Source organism: Nerophis ophidion, linkage group LG11 (assembly GCF_033978795.1).
Source record: "Nerophis ophidion isolate RoL-2023_Sa linkage group LG11, RoL_Noph_v1.0, whole genome shotgun sequence".
In the NCBI taxonomy this organism is placed as follows: domain Eukaryota; kingdom Metazoa; phylum Chordata; class Actinopteri; order Syngnathiformes; family Syngnathidae; genus Nerophis; species Nerophis ophidion.
In genome coordinates, this window is record NC_084621.1 from 42,289,013 (window position 1) to 42,309,722 (window position 20,710).

At 37.8% G+C, this 20,710-nt stretch overlaps 2 protein-coding genes across 2 annotated transcripts; one reads left to right on the top strand and one right to left on the bottom strand.

The window, feature by feature from the left end:
* Positions 1–30: 30 nt before the first annotated feature.
* On the top strand, positions 31–11,301 carry lin37 (lin-37 DREAM MuvB core complex component). Its single transcript, XM_061916019.1, has 9 exons — positions 31–398; positions 1,527–1,602; positions 1,673–1,723; positions 7,814–7,843; positions 7,957–8,042; positions 9,147–9,307; positions 9,622–9,753; positions 9,838–9,911; positions 11,016–11,301. The coding sequence occupies exons 1-9, from the start codon at positions 353–355 to the stop codon at positions 11,101–11,103; spliced, it is 744 nt and encodes a 247-aa protein (XP_061772003.1). The 5' UTR covers positions 31–352; the 3' UTR covers positions 11,104–11,301.
* A 1,415-nt stretch (positions 11,302–12,716) lies between these two features.
* Positions 12,717–19,799, bottom strand: LOC133562115 (chymotrypsin-like protease CTRL-1). Its single transcript, XM_061916018.1, has 7 exons — positions 19,639–19,799; positions 19,404–19,507; positions 19,249–19,328; positions 14,954–15,035; positions 14,619–14,799; positions 14,390–14,520; positions 12,717–13,054 (listed from the first exon to the last, which is right to left on the bottom strand). The coding sequence occupies exons 1-7, from the start codon at positions 19,682–19,684 to the stop codon at positions 12,893–12,895; spliced, it is 786 nt and encodes a 261-aa protein (XP_061772002.1). The 5' UTR covers positions 19,685–19,799; the 3' UTR covers positions 12,717–12,892.
* Between the last annotated feature and the right edge of the window lie 911 nt (positions 19,800–20,710).

Sequence of the window (20,710 nt, forward strand, 5' to 3'; positions counted from 1 at the left end):
GGAGAGTGTTTTTGTTTCCAAAGAACCAATAGGCAAATAGAAAAAAGGCAGCGCGCGGAAGAGGAAAGTCCGCCGAGTGCTATGGCTAACATGCTAAGTCTTATAAACGTCAGTGGTTCAGTTATCGAATAAAACCACAACTGTAGTTTGTATTTCTAATGAATTGCACGGAACAGGCGTGGGCTTCTGCAGCATTAGGTGACGTCGGGATAGTGTTGTGTTTCTAAAATCGTCGTCGTAGATTGAAGCTAACATTGTGACTTGCTAGCTTATTTGAAAGGGGCCACTTGTTAAACAACAGCTGATCCGAACGTTGAGCTTGCCGCCTTATAAAGTGTTTAGCTTAGCGTGCATGAATAATATTATGCATCACGTCAAGATCAAGACCGAACGGCCAGGTAACATACACATTTTACATGTTATTGCTTCGGTATGTGTTACTTCTGTTTTAGCCGGAGGACGACTGTACACATTCATGCAGATTTCGTCACAACCTCTTATTTTACTAGTATACCGTAGTTCTTTGAATAGCCGCCCGGGCGCTAATTAATTTGAAACCTCGTCTCACTCCTGCGCTTATTCAAGGCATGCGGTAAAAGTAAACAGGCGCTATTAATTAAACGCCCCTTCTCACCCCTGCGCTTACCAATGGCATGCAGTAAAAAAATGAGTGTGATAAATAACTAAAAAAAAAAATGAAATATGGTTCTGCGGCCGTGGCCCAGTGGTTTGGTACCACTGCTCTACAGTGTGTCATTCCGCCCACCTTTACACCATGCAATTTGCGTGCGTGCCGGCCGGAAGCATGCATTTAGAGGCTTCTAATATGAGATTGCAATGCATACTTGGTCAACAGCCATACCGTTTACACTGAAGGTTGTGATATAAACAACTTTAACATTCTTACTAATATGCGCCCACACCAAACAAGAATAACAAACACATTTCTGTAGAACATCGGCTCTGTAACACATTATAAACGCAACTTCATTACCCAGAATGCCATGCATCCATGACTCATGGCTACATTATACACGCGCCCCGAACCTCGCCCACCTCAACCGACGCACGGAGAAGGGGGGGTGTGGTGCTAGAGGGGTGTATAATATAGCCAATAGTCATGGATGCATGGCATTCTGGGTAATTCTTATGTTGCGTTTATAATGTGTTACAGAGCCGATGTTCTCCCGAAATGTGTTTGTTATTCTTGTGTGGTGTGGGTTCACAGAGTGTGGCGCATATTAGTAAGAGTGTTAAAGTTGTCTGGTTTACACATTGTAAAAGTAAAATAAAACTCCTCTGCCATTTTGAAAATGATGACAGGTGAAGCGTCACTTGTGACGTCACGAATTTGACCCAGCGGTAAAAGTAAGCATGCGCTAATAACTTTGGGGATCGAGTTTGACCCGGCAGTAGTTTAAGGCAGGCGCATATTACATGCCCGGCGGCTATTCAAGGAAATACGGTAGTTGCAGATTTGGAAACCTGCACATTTTATATTTGGTTTAAAAGTATTTTCCTTGTAGAGACGGACGGCACCGCTGCTCGCGGCCGACTGGATGAAATTTTAAAGGGGCTTGTGGAGAAAGCTGAAAACAAAAGGTTTGTACTGGGAAAGTTAAATTATACAAATTGCTTTCTATACGAACTAACTGTAATACATTTTGGCCAGGGATCAAAATGACAGCGACTCTGGAAAAATATCGGTGGACACAATTACCAAGTAAGTACAAAGTAAGTAAGAATGTTAATGATGGTAACGAATTGGCTTACAATACGAAGGTCCTGCAGTCCTGGGTTCAATCCCAGGCTCGGGATCTTTCTGTGTGGAGTTTGCATGTTTTCCCCGTGAATGCGTGGGTTCCCTCCGGGTATTCCGGCCTCCTCCCACTTCCAAAGACATGCACCTGGGGACAGGTTGATTGGCAACACTAAATTGGCCCTAGTGTGTGAATGTGAATGAGAATGTTGTCTGTCTATCTGTGTTGGCCCTGCGATGAGGTGGCGACTTGTCCAGGGTGTACGCCGCCTTCCGCCCGGTTGTAGCTGAGATAGGCACCAGCGACCCCAAAGCGAATAAGCGGTAGAAAATGGATGGATGGATGGTAACGAATTGCTGGGTTGCAACCGCGTGACCTATTGGCACTTCTGGGTTTCGGGCGGTGGTCTAGAGCAGTGTTTTTCAAACACTGTGCTGTGAGATGCAGTCTAGTGTGTTGTGAGAGATTATGTAATTTAACCTATTTGGGGTAGAAAAAAAAAATTAGCAAACCAGTAATCATAGTCAGGAAATAATTTGCCGTTGTTGTGTGTCGATGCTGTCTAGAGTTCGGCAGAGTAACCATGTAATACTCTTCCATATCAGTAGGTGGCAGCCGGTAGCTATTTGCTTTGTAGATGTCAGGAACACGTCTTGTGAGACTGTAGGGTTTGTTTGTCAAAAGCTATACAGAACGAAACTAAAACCTAACTGGCCGTAAAGTAAACAAAAACAGAATGCTGCACGACAGCAAAGACTTATTGTGGAGCAAAGACGGCGTCCACAAAGTACATCCGAACATGACATGACAATCAACAATGTCCCCACAAAGAAGGATAAAAACATCTTAGATATTATTGATTGCTAAAACAAAGCAGATGCGTGGAATAGCGTTTAAGGAAAACATGAAACTGCCTCAGGTAAACACCAACAAACAGTAAAAGACACCAAAATAGGAGCGCAAGACAAGAACTAAAACACTACACACAGGAAAACAGCAAAAAAATCAAAATAAGTACTGGTGTGATGTGTCAGGTCGTGACAGTACACCTACTTTGAGTCAAGAGCATGGTTGGTTATGGTTTAAAGTCGTATCCATCAATTGCAACAACGACTTTTTACTGTCAACTGAGATTCGTTTTTTAATGATTTCTGCTGGTCGTGTGCCTACGGATTTTTCAATGGAAAAAAATGGGCCTTGGCTCAAAAAAAGGTTGAAAAACACTGGTCTAAAGTCCCATAGGGGTGATGAATGGATGGTCACCGCCTGAGAGCTGCGGCCTACCATAATGACCCCGAACTCCCTTTCCTCTGTTGCTAGATATCTCGAGATGTATGTTGTAATATGCTTTGCTATGGAGGTTTTTTTCCCTCTCCAGACTGGGCCCCCTTAAGAGCCCAGTCTAGATTGTATTTTTTTTACTCATCCTTCCCCAGCGTTTACCTTTTTCCCATCTTGCCTTATGGCGACCCATCAGCGTTCTTGCTCTGTAACCCTGTACACTGTTTGTTTGTCTAATCTTGAACAGGTTTGTGCTGAAAACAAAGTTTCGTTGTATTTGTGCAATGACAATAAAGACCTATTCTATCCTATATATTTGGTATCACGACAATTGACTTATTCCCGGAAGTGAAAACCAGTGGTGGTTGACCAAGCTAAGATGACTGTTTTACAGCAAGTAGCGTCCGGAGTACACAAGGAGCCTATATCTTCTTGCAAAAAGCAGATATGAGCAAAAATTCAAACTATGCAAAAGAGTTAAGTCGGTCGCATTCCCAGGCATATCAAACAATTGTGTGTCAGATGCCATTCCACACAACAAAACAGATGGAAATTTGGAGCATGGAGGTCTACAACTTCTTTATGTGTGGTTTGGGGAAAGGAAATTGGTATCAAGACTCTCCCGGATAAACATGCATTGTTTTTGGTCGATTAAGGTTGCATTTAAGGTAGCAGTAGAGTGGGGAAACAAGTTGCTTTTATGTTGAAGCTATTATCATATATATCTTATTTATGACACCAAAAGCCGTTCATAGTTTGCGAATGAATAGATTTGATCAACATAGTATCAATCCCGTGAAGATTCCCAAGCCACTTTGAGAGGTAATGAGGAAGCCAGACATGTCCTCGTGTGATGTAGTAGGGACCGCAGAACCCTTCCCCACCAAAAACAATGTAAATTGTGCAGACTTTGTGAGAGCCGACAACGATTACTTAGGGGAGAATTATGATCTATAAACTTATGCTGTTCCTTTTGTTTTGTATTGTTTTTATACAACATTTTTTATCAAATCCAACATTACAGTACACAATAATACAAATCCAAAGTAGTCTAAAACAAAAATGAATAATATCAACAACAGTATCAATATTAATATAAATTCCCAAATAAAAGTGATTAAAAATCCCTAATTTACATTGTCATTACAGATATATATATATATATATATATATATATATATATATATATATATATATATATATATATATATGTATATGTATGTCTTGATTGGATTATCCAGAGAATAGTGCTCGATACCGTGGTAGAGCGCAATATGTAGGTGTGGGAAAAATCACAAGACTACTTCATCTCTACAGAACTGTTTCATGGGGGGTTCCCTCAATCATCAGGAGATATTCCGCTCCAAATTGACATTTGTTGAGCACTGTACGACGATCCGAAATGAAAAAGTTCAGCATCGACTACTCCACGAAGAACATTCCCATACCCGCGCAGAAGGACTACAAGCAAAGACTCATAGAAAAGACGGAACACTTCCTAAGAAGGATGCGGTGGAAAGCACACTTTTTCCTCCACCCTGAAACAAAAGGAACGCAAAAGGAAACTTACGGATTCAAATCTACCAAGAACCCACCCACAGTCAAGGAATTAAAGGGCTTTGAGAACGACATGCTCAAAATGATACAATCAGTCAAATTTAAGCCAGCCCGCAACCCATTCCTCACCAAGCTGAAAAATGACACGGAGCGCATCAAGAAAGTAAGCAACCTCATCATAGCCGCCGATAAAACCACAAACTTCCACAGAATGGACATACCAGAACATAACTCTTTACTGGACAAAAACATCACCAAATCATACAAAAAAGCGCAACACAACACTTTACAGAACATCCACCTGGAAAACAAGCGGATTGCAACCGAACTGGACATTGAGGACAGGGTGGACGCCACAGCCAACAAAGAAGCCTTCATCACATTGAAGGACCACAAACCTAACTTCGCAAATAACCCAACATGCCGACTAATAAACCCAACTAAATCCGAAATAGGGAAAATCAGCAAAATAATCCTCGACAGAATCAACACAAAAATCAAGGACAAAACACCACTCAACCAATGGAGAAATACAGCAGCAGTAATCAAATGGTTTAACAACATCCAAGACAAACAACAACACAACTTTATCTCCTTCGACATCGAAGAATTTTACCCTTCCATCACGCAAGACCTACTGACCCAAGCACTAAACTTCGCCTCGGACTACGACTCAATCACAGGCAACGAAAGAAACATCATCATCCACGCAAAGAACTCCATACTCATCCACAACAGTACACCATGTCAAAAAAAGAACAATTCAACATTTGACGTTACTATGGGGAGTTTTGACGGAGCAGAAACGTGCGAACTCGTTGGGAGTTTCCTCCTCTCCCAGCTTGCTAGCCTCAACTTGAACCTTGGTATTTACCGTGATGACGGACTGGCAGTGTGCCGCGCCTCGCCAAGGAGCAGCGAGAACACCAAGAAGCGCATATGCCAAATCTTCAAATAAAACGGCCTACGGATCACGATTGAAGCCAACAAGCAAACCATCAACTTCCTCGACGTCACTTTCAACCTGAGAAATAACAGCTACCAACCATTCACGAAACCCAACACAACACTCCAATACGTGCACCATGACAGCAACTACCCACCCACCACCACGAAAAGAATACCTACCGGAATTAATAAAAGGCTATCGATGCTGTCATCTAGCGAAGCTGAATTCGACCAAGCAACCCCCCCGTACCAGAAAGCACTTGATGAAAGCGGATACAACTTCACCCTCACCTATGAACCCACTCCAGGAAACCAACCAAAAAAGAGCAGAAAACGAAACAACATCATCTGGTACAATCCGCCATTCAGTAAAAGCGTCTCAACCAACATCGGCCGCAAGTTCCTCACTCCGATCGACAAACACTTCCCCAAAGGCAACACCCTAAGAAAAATATTCAACAAGAACAACATTAAATTGAGCTACAGCTGTATGAATAACATACAACAAATCATTTCAAACCACAACAAAGCAATTGCAAAAGGATTGCCCACACCCAGACTAAACGACTGTGAAACCAATAAGGAATGTAACTGTCGCAAGAAACATGATTGCCCTCTCAACGGAGGGTGCTTACAGACATCAGTCGTTTACCAAGCAAAGGTAATACGCAAGGACATTAACACATCCGACACGTACGTAGGATTAACCGAAGGAGCGTTCAAAACAAGATGGAATAATCACAACGCCTCCTTTAGAAACCAAACTTTGCGGAATTCTACAGAACTCAGCGAACACATTTGGAACCTCAAAGACAATAATGTTGAATATTCAATAACATGGCAAATTCTTGCATCCAGCACACCTTACAACAGTGGTAATAAAAGATGCAACCTATGCTTAAAAGAGAAACTGTTTATTATATATCATCCAGATCTATCATCCCTCAACAAGCGCAGCGAAATCATTTCAACATGCCGCCCCAGACGGAAACACCTCCTAGGTAACACATGAGCCAATCACCACACCCTACGCCTGCCTGTACCCACCCACTCTGTGCCCTATATAAACCATTGTATGTGAATGCTTCCATTAAAATCTCCTGATGATTGAGGGAACCCCTCATGAAACAGTTCTGTAGAGATGAAGTAGTCTTGTGATTTTTCCCACACCTACATATATATATATATATATATATATATATATATATATATATATATATATATATATACATATACATATTTAATTTTAATTATTATTATTATTATTTTTAAAATGAACAATAGTGTCACAGTGGCTTAGACTTGCATCACATAACATAAGCTTGACAAAACATTGTGTCCAATATTTAGCACAAGGATAAAAATAAGTCATATTTTAGGTTCCATCCATTTGTTTAATATTACCGTTTTGTTATGATGCTTATTGAAGGAAATGCATTTTTATTCTTTAATTACATGTTATTAAATTGATGCGGATCACCAAGAATACAAGTTTGCATTGTCATTGAGATGATTATATATTGTAATGTGAATGCTTCTCTTGTTCCTTTTAATCATATCTCTTTTATTGTCAGACAATAAGTGTTTCCACAGCTTCCTGACACTTCATAAAATGTAAAATACAATATATTCAAGATCTTAAATTGACTCAGCTTATTTTTATTGCTTCTAAAGGGCTTATTGGCATTTTTCCAAATATTGCATGGTATGTCTCTTTCTAAAACATTTAAGTAGATCATCCATTTCCGAACACATGCATAATTTGCATTCCTAGTATGATGTTCATTTATTATTCCATAAAATCTTTTAAATTAATATTTTAATTGTATCCTGATTAAAAATTGTTCCTTCCAGTTCATTGCTGTTAAAAGTCATACTTCCAGAGTAGATGCATTTCTTTACAGCGTGTTTTAAAGAGATACCATTTGAAAATGATTTCTGGGTATATTATATTGATATGTTATATTAAATTATGTTATATTATATGTATTATATTGATTCACTGAACAATTTAAAGGAGTTTACATGAAAAATATGATGAGGTCTAGCATTACCTCTATCTTTCCATATGGTCAATTTGACCACATTTTCATAAGTAATGATATTAGGATTGTACCAAAGAGGTTGATTCATGACTTTTTCTTGCAACTGTATTTTGAGTAAAAAAGTTTGCTGAATCATACTAAAACCGGGGTGTATGAAAACCGAAGTACAGCAAAAGTAAGATATGTTTTTCCATTCACAAACTTTCTTCTTTTTGTTCATAGGGAGTTGTCCCCATCATCTACTGGAAAAAGGTGAGGGTCTGCATGCTTATATCGTACAAGTTAGTAGCACTGCTGCATACACACATTATTTTTGTACCTTTCTCTGCTGCAAATTTAATTATATCTCATGTTGATATCCATAGGCCATCCGCACGACTCTCACAGCATCGGCGGAAGAAGCGAAAGGAGATAGAGGAAACCATTTCTGAGAGCAATACACACAGACAAAGTAAAATTAATGTTCTTACTTGTAGGAATGAGAATCCAAGAATGATTTGCTCGTTTTGTGAACAATTCTTTATCGATTTCTGTGGGCGCGTGTGACGTCAACACGTGTGACGCTGAATGGCGGCAAAAAAAATGATTAACTATAAAGAATGACAACATGGCAACTTGCAATATTTGCTAAGTAAATATTACATCAAAAAGGAAGAAATTCTAAAACATTATTTAGCACCTACAGAATGTGATGACTTAGAATTAAGTAAGTTTTTTTGGTCCGAGCCGAAAGAATCTCCAACAACAGCAGCAGCAACAACATAGCACGTTGTCTGTAATACAGCAGGTAAATAACACTGCCTATTATGTTATAATAACCTGCTATTATTAACTGTAAATGTGAAATTAATGCTTTTCATGCATTACATGACGAGACAGCATCTGGCTGGCTGGGAGGCTGCACACCTTCTCCCTGTCTGAAAGGTATTCTCCACAGCTGGAGACACCATAATTAGCCAGAAAGATTGTGTATCCTTCCTAAAAAGAATATACGCTTGTTTTCTGTGAAATAATTGTTCTTAGTTGATGGTTGCAGAATTGCACAATACAGAGTTCAATTGGACTTGACTTGTATTTGTCACTGGCTGACGTAGTTTTACGCTCTTTTGAGTGGTCAGCTCCTATATTCTTTTAAACAGATTAATTTATTTTCTATTAGAAAAAAAGGCAACATGTTACAGAACATTCTTGTGTGATTGCCACAGAGTACTTTGTTGTGCAGTGTTTCTGTTTATTTGTACAGTAGAATGTTTCATAGTTATTTAATTTTCAAAACAAACTTTTTTTTTATGGCACCCCCCTGTCATCTCTTCAAGGAGCCCAATGTTTTGGACCTCTTAAGAACTCATTGTTGTGTTTGTACACTTGTGCCTCTTCTATACTAAACAAAGTTGATGATAATCAACCGGTTCATTTTGCTATTTTTTTATCATAAACGATAGAAGAATTGAAAAGGAAATCAGAATCGTACAAATCTGATCAATTCCCATCCCTGCTTGCCTTCTTTTAAAATAAATTTTTAGCATGAATAACTTTCCCTCTTTCTCTTATCCAGATGCTTACATTATCAAATTGTTCGATCGAAGTGTGGACTTGGCTCAGTTCCACCCTAGCTCCCCTCTTTATCCTATTTGTCGTGCCTGGATGAGAAATAATCCTGCAGTCCGAGAGCCCGGTGAAGGATACCCGAGCTCTCCAGTCATTCTCGAGGAAGAGGTGAGTGAGGCCGCACGTTCATGTGAAATAACTGTGTTTCAATTTTTACTATTTTACTAAATGGTTCCACCTGTCCAGCTTTTTCTTGCAACCCACCAGTGCTACAATTCGGATTGCAGTCCTGTGGAAAATAATGCTCACTTTAAAATAGGACAGTGCAGAATATTAGTCAGGTTTAATGATGGACACAGTGTAATCCTCAAATAGAGTAATTAATTTTAGTATGTTTTATATGGTAGAAATTGTTGTTCAATCTAAATTAAGCAGACAAGTGGACATTTTAGTGTAACTAAATGTAACTATTGTACTTGCAGGTTCCAGACATGATCAATGGCAAAGAACAAAATGTATACAGGCTCCCTCCTCCAACAGCATGTGCCGTCAGCACGTCTGGTGAACCTGTCAATCTCAGGATTCCACTTACCGAAAAGCCCTCAGTCACCAAGGTTTTTTAATTTGTTGGCACATGGAAATTCATATAATTATTCATGTACGTGCGCTAGCCATTAACATGTTCTCCATTTTTACAGTTAACGGATTCCATGCCTGCATCAGATTCCATCATTAGTGACCACATGGATCGTTGGAAAAAAATCAGACAAAAGTAAAGCTACAAAAATAAAGACTCCATTAGTTAATCAATACCCAAGTAGGGATGGGTCCCTGAAACATTTTAAAATGAGCTGATTATGAAAACTGTGCTTTTATATCTTGTCTAAATAGCTTGTGCCTCAATGAGAAGCTCCTAGGTTCGATTCCTAAGCTCTGGGTTTTTCTGTGTAGTTTGCATGTTCTCCCCGTAACTGCATGGGTTCTCTTCGGGTACTCCGACTTCCTCCCACCTCCAAAAACATACACCTAGGGATCGGTTGATTGACAACACTAATCTGATTTTGAAATGATGTCTATCTGTGTTGGCTCTGCAACAAGGTAGCGACTGCCTTCCTTCTGCCGAGGTGCGGCTTGGATGGATTTCAGTCCGCCCGCGACCCAGAGAGTGATAAGCGGTAGAAGATGAGTGGATGGTTATATAGTAGACTTTGCAAGCAGTTACAATTCCTAGACCTTAGATGGCAGTAGTGTGTAGGCTATGGTGTGTTGCCTAGCTGGGACATAGTCTTTGCTATAAAACTAAATGTGCCATTCGCGTCTTATGTTGCACCCGACAAGTATTTATACTGCAAGTATTGTACTTATTAAACACTTGCTGTTTGTTTGTAACGGGCATCTTAGTTGTAGTTTTCGTTGCCCAATTTGGTGGTGTTGAAATTGCCATGTAAAGCTAATTTGGGAAAAGTGCGGTCATTTTTTATGTTTAAGCATTTTCTATCAGTCATTCTTGTATTGAAATCTGCATCATTACCAAAAGGCAGTTTGGCTGAGTTTGCTCTGAGTGCTGCGTAAAATATTTTTTTCTTGGCTGTATATGCCGATGTATAATCTGTAATGGGACGTGACATCATGTTCTGCTATGTTATCAGAAATGGTGTCATTTGATTTTACGTGAATCGATACCTGGTAGTACCGCCAGAATTCTGTCAGTGCCTAAAAAAGTACCACATTTGTTACCCATCCCTACACCCCGGTGTTAAAATGTGTGATTATACTGAACATAAGCTACACTTGATGGTAAATAGGTGTTTTCTCTTCTTATAAACCTGCATTTATTGTGTCCAACTTTAAAATGACACCTTTTTGTTTGTTTTAGATGGAAGGAATGCTCCAACAAAAACCAGTTGCGTTACAGCGAGAGCATCAAGATCCTGAAGGAGATGAAGGAGCTCTACGATCACTAGTTTACAAGGCTGCAAATCCTCATTATCATCGACACTATCGAGTGTTAAATTCAACTTTATCCACACTTATACAGAACAATATAACCTTAAGCCTTAAATAGACCATATTTTCTATGCTATACAGCAATTTCTTCTGTGGGGGATATTTGGTCTGGATCATTTTGCATTTGAATACATAAAATTGTTAATTGTTGACAATTTTCTGGTCAGAGTGTTGTGTTATATTATGGTCTAACTTCCATATGCATTCAAATCATAATGTCCCCTGAATGTTTATCAAACATTGTATTTGTTTCTAAAACCACATGCTTTAAATATATAGAAATTACCAATCCAAATAAGAGGTACTTCCAAGGTTATTGCACAAAAGTGATACATTTAGCAATATTTTTTTTTCAGTAAAAATCTTCTTAATTGGTAATACTGTAAAAAAATAAAGGTAAAATATACTCAGCCATTATTGAGTTTAACACTGGAGAGAAGTGAGTTGAAAGATAATTGTTTGCCAACAGTCAAATGTGGCGGTCTAGCGTGCAGGGCTGCTGCCTGATGTGGGGATGAGGACATGATCCTCTATTTTTGAAATGGGCTGCGTGGCAGTTATCCAACATAATAAAGAACCCAAATACAAGATGACAAGTGTCTTGTCGAGGAAACTGAAGATGGTGGCGTGGACAAGTATGTTTCTATCCCTGAAACAAATTAAATAAGGTAAATGTTCTCAACTTCTGTCCTTTTTGGCTCAATAACTAGAGTTGCACGTTTCATATTCCCTTCTGCATTCATTTTTGCAGAATATAAGAAAAGCATATTTGCTGTATTTTATTTTTAGGGTCAAATATAGTGACTTGTTTAATCCAGCTGATGGGACCATTATGAAACTGTCAATACAGCTAGTGAATGGGTCAAACCCTCACTGAGGCGTCATTTACCCATCACTAATGATGCTCTTTGAAAATGTGTAGTCAGTCAGTTATATATACCGTATTTCCTTGAATTGCCGCAGGGCATATAGTACGCGCCTGCCTTGAATTACTGCCGGGCCAAACTCGCTTCGCAAAATAATAAGCGCATGCTTAGTATTACCGCCTGGTCAAAATCGTGACGTCACGAGTGACACTTCCCCTGTCATCATTTTCAAAATGGAGGAGGCTGATTTCAATACAGGTAATCTGAAATCGCATAAAGGGAAGAAGATTAAGAGCTATTAAGTAGGATTTAAGGTCCAAGCTTACATCACACTCAAATTTTTACTGCATACCTTTGGTTAGTGCCAGAGTGAGAAGAGGTTTTAAAATAATCAGCGCATGCTTACTTTTACCGCATGCCTTTGGTAAGCGCAGGAGTGAGAAGAGGTTTTAAATTATTTAGCGCCCCGGCGGCAATTCAAGGAAATACGATATATATATATATATATATATATATATTTGCACATCTGTACACTGTTTGCCAACTTAAAAGAAAATCAGTTTATCATAAAATATTTATGTGTACTTTGGTTCTTTCTCATTGATTCTGCCAAATAGAGGTAAAGGACCAATAGACAAAAAAAATGCTTATACATGCACAGTATGTCACCTCTTAATTAAACCAAAAGAAATACAAGACAAGTGTGAAACTTGAAAATTTCATTTATGTGCAACATTTTGCAAATGCACAATTTCGACATTAGTGATGAGTGACTACCATTACTGCCCGATGAAGTACAGTAGCAACATCTTTAAGACAAGGAGGATATGAGAAATTAATGGAGATACGTTGGCATTATTTGGCGGAGATGGTTTGCAGTTTAATTTGAGGCAATGGTATTGTCGATCCAGTTGCGTAGGTAGGACACACGAGCGTACACAGCAGGAGTGCGCACGTTGCAGTTGGAGGTACCCCAGGACACAATACCCACAAGGGACCAAGCGCCACTAGTCTGGCACACCAGAGGGCCACCGGAGTCACCCTAGAAAGGTACAAATATGATGCTTTAGTGATTTGCATTGGGACATAAAAACCAAGCAATTTGAAATCACTTGATAAAATGACCTTTAGTTGACCTTGATTTGTTGGATATATATATATATATATATATATATATATATATATATATATATATGTATGTATGTATGTATATATATAAACAAACCACTCATAGATTAAGGCAGAGGCATTTCAAAACAGAAAAATTGAAGGATGTGGTTTTTATTTTTACAATACATCAAGGGTTGAGATGTGCTGATTCTCGTGAAAAGTATGTAATCGCCATTGCCAATAATTAATGAATTTTAATGGCGATCACAATTACCGATCACGTCTGGCTGACATATTTATTTTTAGTCACCTGGCTGACAAGTAGCTATTATGTGTGGAGTCTGTCCTCAGTCTAAACTAATAATAATCAATTTCATTACAGCAAAAAACCTGATTTTATTTATATTTTGAGTATCATTGTCAAGTAGCATTAGCACTGAAGGAAAAGGCAGAACATTTTTATACACAGAAAGGGAATAAGGAACTAGTTTAAATATTGTGTTGACATTTTTAAACTGTCAATAGCACTCACCATAAATAAATTGAAAAATGTACAGTTAGTACATGTGATTGGTATCTGTATTGCCGGTCTCACTCATGGATGATCGGAATTGACAACATAAAACACTGATTGGAACATCCCTATTTGAGGGCCAATAAAGATGAACTGCTTAAAAAAAATGGCCCTCGAGCTGCACTTTGGACACTACTGGATTAGCGCTTAATCTTATAAAACGATGTGTCAAATTGATCACCAATTTTCAGAAGTAATGGTATTGCCTGTAAAAAAAGAAAAAGTACAACTTGGAGTTTGTCAGCAAATTTCATGAGACTTCAGCTCAGAAAAAGATTTCCTCCACTATTGTTTACTTAGTCTCTGGCTTTGTTCATGCTTTTTGGTCTGCCAACAAAGAAAAAACAAATAATGGTGATGGCTCTGTTGGCAGAGCAGCCGTGCCAGCAACTTGAGGGTTCCTTGTTCAATCCCCGCTTATGCCATCGTAGTCACTGCTGTTGTGTCCTTGGGCAAGATACTTTACCCACCTGCTCCAGGTGCCCCCCACACTGGTTTAAATGTAACTTAGATAATGGGTTTCACTATGTAAATCACTTTGAGTCACTACAAAAAAGCGCTATAACAAAAATATAATTCAATTCATGCCAAAGAGGAGAAGTGTGTCACTAACCACAAGACAAAATAAAGCTATTTGTCACAGAAAAGGCTCAATACAGTTAAGAAAATAATTCAATTGTATACTGCATGTACCTGGCAGGAGGAAACTCCAGAAGCGCCAGCACAGATCATAGCATCAGTGATTCTGTTGTAACCCCAGTACTGCTTGCACTGAGCTGGGGCGAGCAGAGGCAAGGAAGTCTGCTGGAGGTAACGAGGGCTCGCTGGGAACACAAAGCATCCGTTTAACTCACTACACACTTGACTTGGCCCCTCGTGTCTTTGTATCCAATTCCACTGATTGTGTTCTTATGGGACTCACAGGTCTGGCCGGTCCTGCCCCATCCAGTGGTGACACACTTGGTTCCAGAAGGGATGTTGGTGCTGGAGCTGGCCAGGCACACTGGAGCCACGGTGCTGCTTATCTGCACTGGGGAGGACAGCTTCAGAAGGGTGATGTCATTGTTGAAGTTCTGGGAATTGTAGTAGGGATGCGAGATGGCCTGTTTGGGAGGGGCGACAAATAAAGCGCAAGTCAGCATCTCAGTTGGACGTCAGTGAAAAAGCGCAAAGACTCAAGAATTTCAAAACTCAGTGGACATATATAGTGGACATCAATGTATACTTTTTGTAACGTTGTCTCAACTCTGAACTTACCCTAGAGATGGTCTTGACCTGAATTTTCTCAATGTTGGATTGACGATCGTGCTCGCCCAGGATCACGTGGTGACTTCTGGGACTGTAGAAAATACAGAATAGATTCCTTAACACATGGTCAGTTGTAGTACTGTAGTGTAGTGTGCATGATCTGAATCATGTTAGTATCCAACCCAGTTTAATCATTGGAGCAGTTATGAGATGCCCCTATGAAATCTGCCTGTCTCCACACATCAGGACGGGTCTGGTATTTTAGAACTTAATTTAAATAATATTGTTGATCAACATTGCTGATTCTTGTAGTATTTGTAAAAACTTTGAATTTCAGTCTAATTTATAATTTAACAAAAACATTTGTGCTGTGTCTCGTATGTTCAAAGTTTCATCCTTACAATTAGGTTTTCCTTGTTTTGTCGTTAGAAAAGTAGGTAGATAATGAGCATACTCCACCTGTGGGGCTGCAATTATTAGTCAACAATGTCAATGTTTGTTAATGTGGACACGTTGCTTGTTTACATCTTAATTGATATACCGCCAAGAAGTTATGTATTTGATTGTGCAATTGACTTTTTTTGTACCGCTAATCTCCACCTGCTCTTCAGGGTTAGACAGGAGGCAGAAGAAGCAGAGTAACGGAAGATAAGATGAAAACCCAAATTATTCTATAAAGTGTGGCAAAAAGCCAAATTTGGCTTTAGCCAGCGGTAACCTAATAAAGAATTGATAATATTATTTTTGTGTCATTTATACAACATGTAATTGTAATACTAGCAGCTCTTGTGCTATCAGAGTGGATATACAATGATGTTCTTAAGTAGCGTCTAACGTGCACGTATGTTACTTACATATTTAACTGATGAAATCTATCTTCACTAGAAAGAATGTTCCACCATATATTCCAGTTTTTGGTAAGTATAATCACCTAAATGGTTAGGCAGGCTGCTAACTTTAAATATTAGGCATGGGCGGATTGATCCAAATACCAATATAGTATAGTTATTCATATTTTTTCTAATTATTACAAAACATTTTTTGGTGTTTTTTGTTGTTGTTTACAAACAGTAATGGTATCACAAACCCTTTAACTACTTGGTATTTTATTGATAACCAATGTGTAGTATTGACCAATACTTTTAAATGTAATAAGATATTTTCATGTTTACAATCCTATAACTTGTGGTATATATTTGCAGCTCAAAGCAGGATGTTAATGTTTTGACTGTGATAAGAAATAATAATGTTCATGTTTACACCTTTATTCTTTGTGTAAATAATGCCGTTCAGCTTATTAAACTTAACTGACAGTACCGGATAACAACAAGTTGACCTCTATATATATAATCATATATATATATAAATATATATACACACACACAGATACATACATACAAAGGTAAAAACATATATATATATATATATATATATATATATGTATATGTATATGTATATACATATATATATATGTGTATATGTATATATATATATATATGTGTATATGTATATATATGTATATGTACAGTATGTATGTATATATGCATGTATATGTGTATATATGTATGTCTGTGTATATATGTGTGTACATATATGTATACGTATATATATATTTATATATACGTGTGTGTGTATATATGTATGTATGTATATACATATATATATCCACGTATATACATATATGTATATATATACATATATACACACACATATATATATACATACATTATATATATCTATATACACACACACACATATATATATATATATATATATATATATATATATATATATATAATATATATAATATATATATATATATCCATCCATCCATCCATTTTCTACCGCTTATTCCTTTTGGGGTTCGCGGTGGGCGCTGGCGCCTATCTCAGCTAATATATATATTATATATATATATGTATATATATATATATATATATATATATATATATATATATATATATATATATATATCATATATATATTACGGGTGGGCAAATTAATGCGTTAATTACGAGTTAACTCATCAATCTATTAACGCCGACAATTATTTTATCGCACATTTGGCTTACGTTGTTTACATGCTTTTATTTTGTTAACGCCTTTTCTTAACAAAATGGCGGCGCCCGGACGCTTCGACGTCGAGGGGCTCTTGGTAAAGATGTTACATTTGGCAAAAATACCGGACAATTCTGCAAATTTCATGGCTGGCTTACAGCGTGGTCACTCCGGGATCACTTACGACCGCCAGACAATTCTGAATGTGGATAGATCGGGCCGTTTTGGACTGAATGACGCGTGCTTGCTAGACCGGCTAGCTAGCATGGGAATACTTTGCCGGCTACATCCAGCGGCCTGTGAAGCAGCGGAGTATATGTGTTGTCTGTCTATTTATCAACAATGCAGACGAGGAGTGTTGGCTGAGTTCTTAACGTTTGCTTTCAGAGCGTGCATATCACAACATACAAGATGCCGTCATGGCGACACAACCTACACCGGGCTACCGCGCATGCTCGTCACTCCTGTTGCATGCTGGGTAGGGTAGTTATTTTATTCCCCTGGCTCATAACATCACAATATAGTACCATGTATATGCGTTCAGTTTATCAAAGCACCAAGCAAACAATCGGAAAATTCCCATCATATCAATTCCTAGATATGGTCATAATTATTTTAAGTGCACTACGCATAATAAACACAACATTATTAATATTGCTACTACGGATAATTTGATCAAAAATTCACTAAAACCGCCCACTACCTATAATATAGGTTTTTTAAACATAAGATCCCTGATAAAAAAAATGTTCCTGCTGTTACCTCAGAAATTGCCTGTTCAGATGTTATGATTGTGGCTCAGAGATTTGTATGTAGATTATATTTATTTTCCATAACAAACAGGATAACTTAAATACCCTGGCAGTGGAAATAAGCTTAAATGTTTGTATTTATATTTTTCGAGTTGATTTTCATAAAATATGCTATTTAACTGCTACTGTTTAACAAGTACTGATTTAAATTGTGTTTGCACAACAAATGTTTTGGCGCTTTTGTTCATGTGGGAGAATATTCCAATAAAGGTGCACTACACACTACTTTTGAATTCATTATTGGGCTTTGCGTATACAATGCAGTTAATTGCGATTAATCAGAGAAATAGTGCGATTAACTTCGATTAAAAATTTTAATCGTTGCCCAGCCCTAATATATATATATATATATATATATATATATATTTATATATATATATATATATATATATATATATATATATATATATATATATATATATATATATATGTGCGTCTGCCACACAATACGAAGGTCCTGAGCAGTCCTGGGTTCAATCCTGGGCTCCGGATCTTTCTGTGTGGCGTTTGCATGTCCTCCCTGTGACTGCGTGGGTTCCCTCCGGGTACTCCAGCTTCCTCCCACCTCCAAAGACATGCACCTGGGGATAGGTTGATTGGCAACACTAAATTGGCCCTAGCGTGTGAATGTGAGTGTGAATGTTGTCTGTCTATCTGTGTTGGCCCTGTGATAAGGTGGCGACTTGTCCAGGGTGTACTCCGCCTTCCGCCCGAATGTAGCTCAGATAGGCACCAGTGCCCCCCGTGACTCCAAAGGGGGATAAGCAGTAGAAAACGGATGTATATATATATATATATATATATATATATATATATATATATATATATATACATATATATATATATATATATATATACATATATATATATATATATTTATATATATATATTCATATATGTATATATTTATAAGTATGTATATAATCGTGAAATTTCTTCAATGTGGGACGGATATAAGTCCATCCTATCCTTTAAATGTGTTTGCACTGAATGTCATGTTTACTGAACATTCTGGAACTTTAAGTCTTTATTCTTATTTCACTTTGGTAATACACTTTGTTCAGTAAATTAAAACCATAGGTCCTAAGTAATTTATGTTTCATTTGTTAAAATTTAAAAGAATATATTTAAAAAATATATAAAAAATCAAGTTGAGCACTCAAACATTTATGTAAGATCATATAAAAAATAATTGTTTGACCAGACGTCTCAAAAAGAAAAAACACTGGCTCGTCGACAATTTGAATAAAACGTTGCTGCCTTGTTCCCTTAAATGCTTTGAAGTAATTCTATTGTGATTTAGTGCCATATAAATACAACTGACAATATGACTAGTGCTGTATTGTTTTTTTGGTATGGAGGTATTTTATTTAATGTAATTATGTACAATTAATAGAGATGAATAGAATACAGACCAGATAGAGAGTTACTTACGACACACGGCAGTGAGCAGCTGTAACCACCCAATTCTGGTTAATGAGGGATCCACCGCAGAAGTGGAAACCCCTACCATCCTAAAACCGAGATTATTTACAAATATTTATTTATTTTTATTTGGATTAGCTTAGGGTGGAAGGGATGGTTGATACCTGAAGTGAGACCTGCCAAGGCCAGGACCCAGGGACAGCAGTCTCTCCATTTACAATCTTGTTGTATCCGCTGACTTTGGGGGGGATTGAAGGCCTTCCACATCCTGACACCAAATGACACCACCAATTTAGTATAAAATACCCAATAAATAATAGTAATAATAAATAATCTATTGCCGCAGTTTGTAAATTTGCTTCTAAATCGAACTGTCCAGCAGATAAACATGTGACTCACCCAGTGCAGAGGCAACAAGTGCAAAACAACTGATGAGCAACAACATGGCTATGTCCGGGCTGTGATTCACGTCCCTGAGCTTCAGCTGTGCGGGACACTGGCTTTTATAAGAGCCTGTAGCACACTGACCATGAGCCCCATATGTTCAGGTGTGATAGGTCTGGGAACACCTGCAGATAAGCACCTGAAACCGCTTCAGTCTCGGGTCTGGACAACAGCATACAAGTATCAAAAATGCTGTCCTTAACACAGCCAAATAAGGATTAGTGTAAATAAATGAATGTTGAATAATTTAAAACTAGACCTGATTAAAATGTGTTACTGTGTTAACAAATACATGAGACATATTTGTTAACTATTGTAAAACATTTTAGCATTAAAGAAATCCAAAATAGATTTAGCACACCAGAAAACTAGTCTGACCTATTACCACGCTTATTACCACTCTAAACAGAAATGCTGCACATTGTATCTTTATTTTTGCCAAAACATAAAAGTATATGAAGGTACTAATGACTACATGCATTAAAAAAATGATAGACTAATTACGAAATATATTTTACAAACCAAAAAGCAGTCTGACCCTTGACCCCTTTTGTTTATCCTACTAGGACACACAACACTTACAGTCTTACCTCAGTTTACAAGCTCATTGGTTTCTATAACGCCGCTCTTAACCCAAAACACTAGTATCTCAAATCAATGGCGCCCATTGAAGCAACAGCACAATTTTAACATGCAACCTGTCTTTTAAAAACAATAACACACTTTTAGATAACAAATATTGGATTAAAACAATATATTGTACTTCAAACAAATACCGTAGTTCAATAAACTAATGTATTAATAATGTGTAGCATTTACTTCGGAAAGCGGAATACTAAAATATATTATTCAAGCTTCTTCTCCGTCAAACACACCACCTGCAGCTTCTCCATATTTTCATGGATAAATGTCCGCCTTATAGATATCGTTTAGACGTCCTTGGCTGGTGATAGACATATTCTGCTTCAGTATGGTTCAGACTAGCAGTGGTACACTCTAACTGCGCACTAGCTAGCTACACACCCTG

Excerpts from the sequence above, each read along its gene's own strand:
- lin37 (XM_061916019.1), top strand. The coding sequence starts at position 353 with ATGAATAATATTATGCATCACGTCAAGATCAAGACCGAACGGCCAG. Across the intron at positions 8,043-9,146 it reads GAGCAATACACACAGACAAA|ATGCTTACATTATCAAATTG; the intron begins GTAAAATTAATG and ends TCTCTTATCCAG. Across the intron at positions 9,308-9,621 it reads CAGTCATTCTCGAGGAAGAG|GTTCCAGACATGATCAATGG; the intron begins GTGAGTGAGGCC and ends TTGTACTTGCAG.
- LOC133562115 (XM_061916018.1), bottom strand. The coding sequence starts at position 19,684 with ATGTTGTTGCTCATCAGTTGTTTTGCACTTGTTGCCTCTGCACTGG. Across the intron at positions 19,329-19,403 it reads CTTGGCAGGTCTCACTTCAG|GATGGTAGGGGTTTCCACTT; the intron begins GTATCAACCATC and ends TCTCGGTTTTAG. Across the intron at positions 14,800-14,953 it reads AGGTCAAGACCATCTCTAGG|GCCATCTCGCATCCCTACTA; the intron begins GTAAGTTCAGAG and ends CCTCCCAAACAG.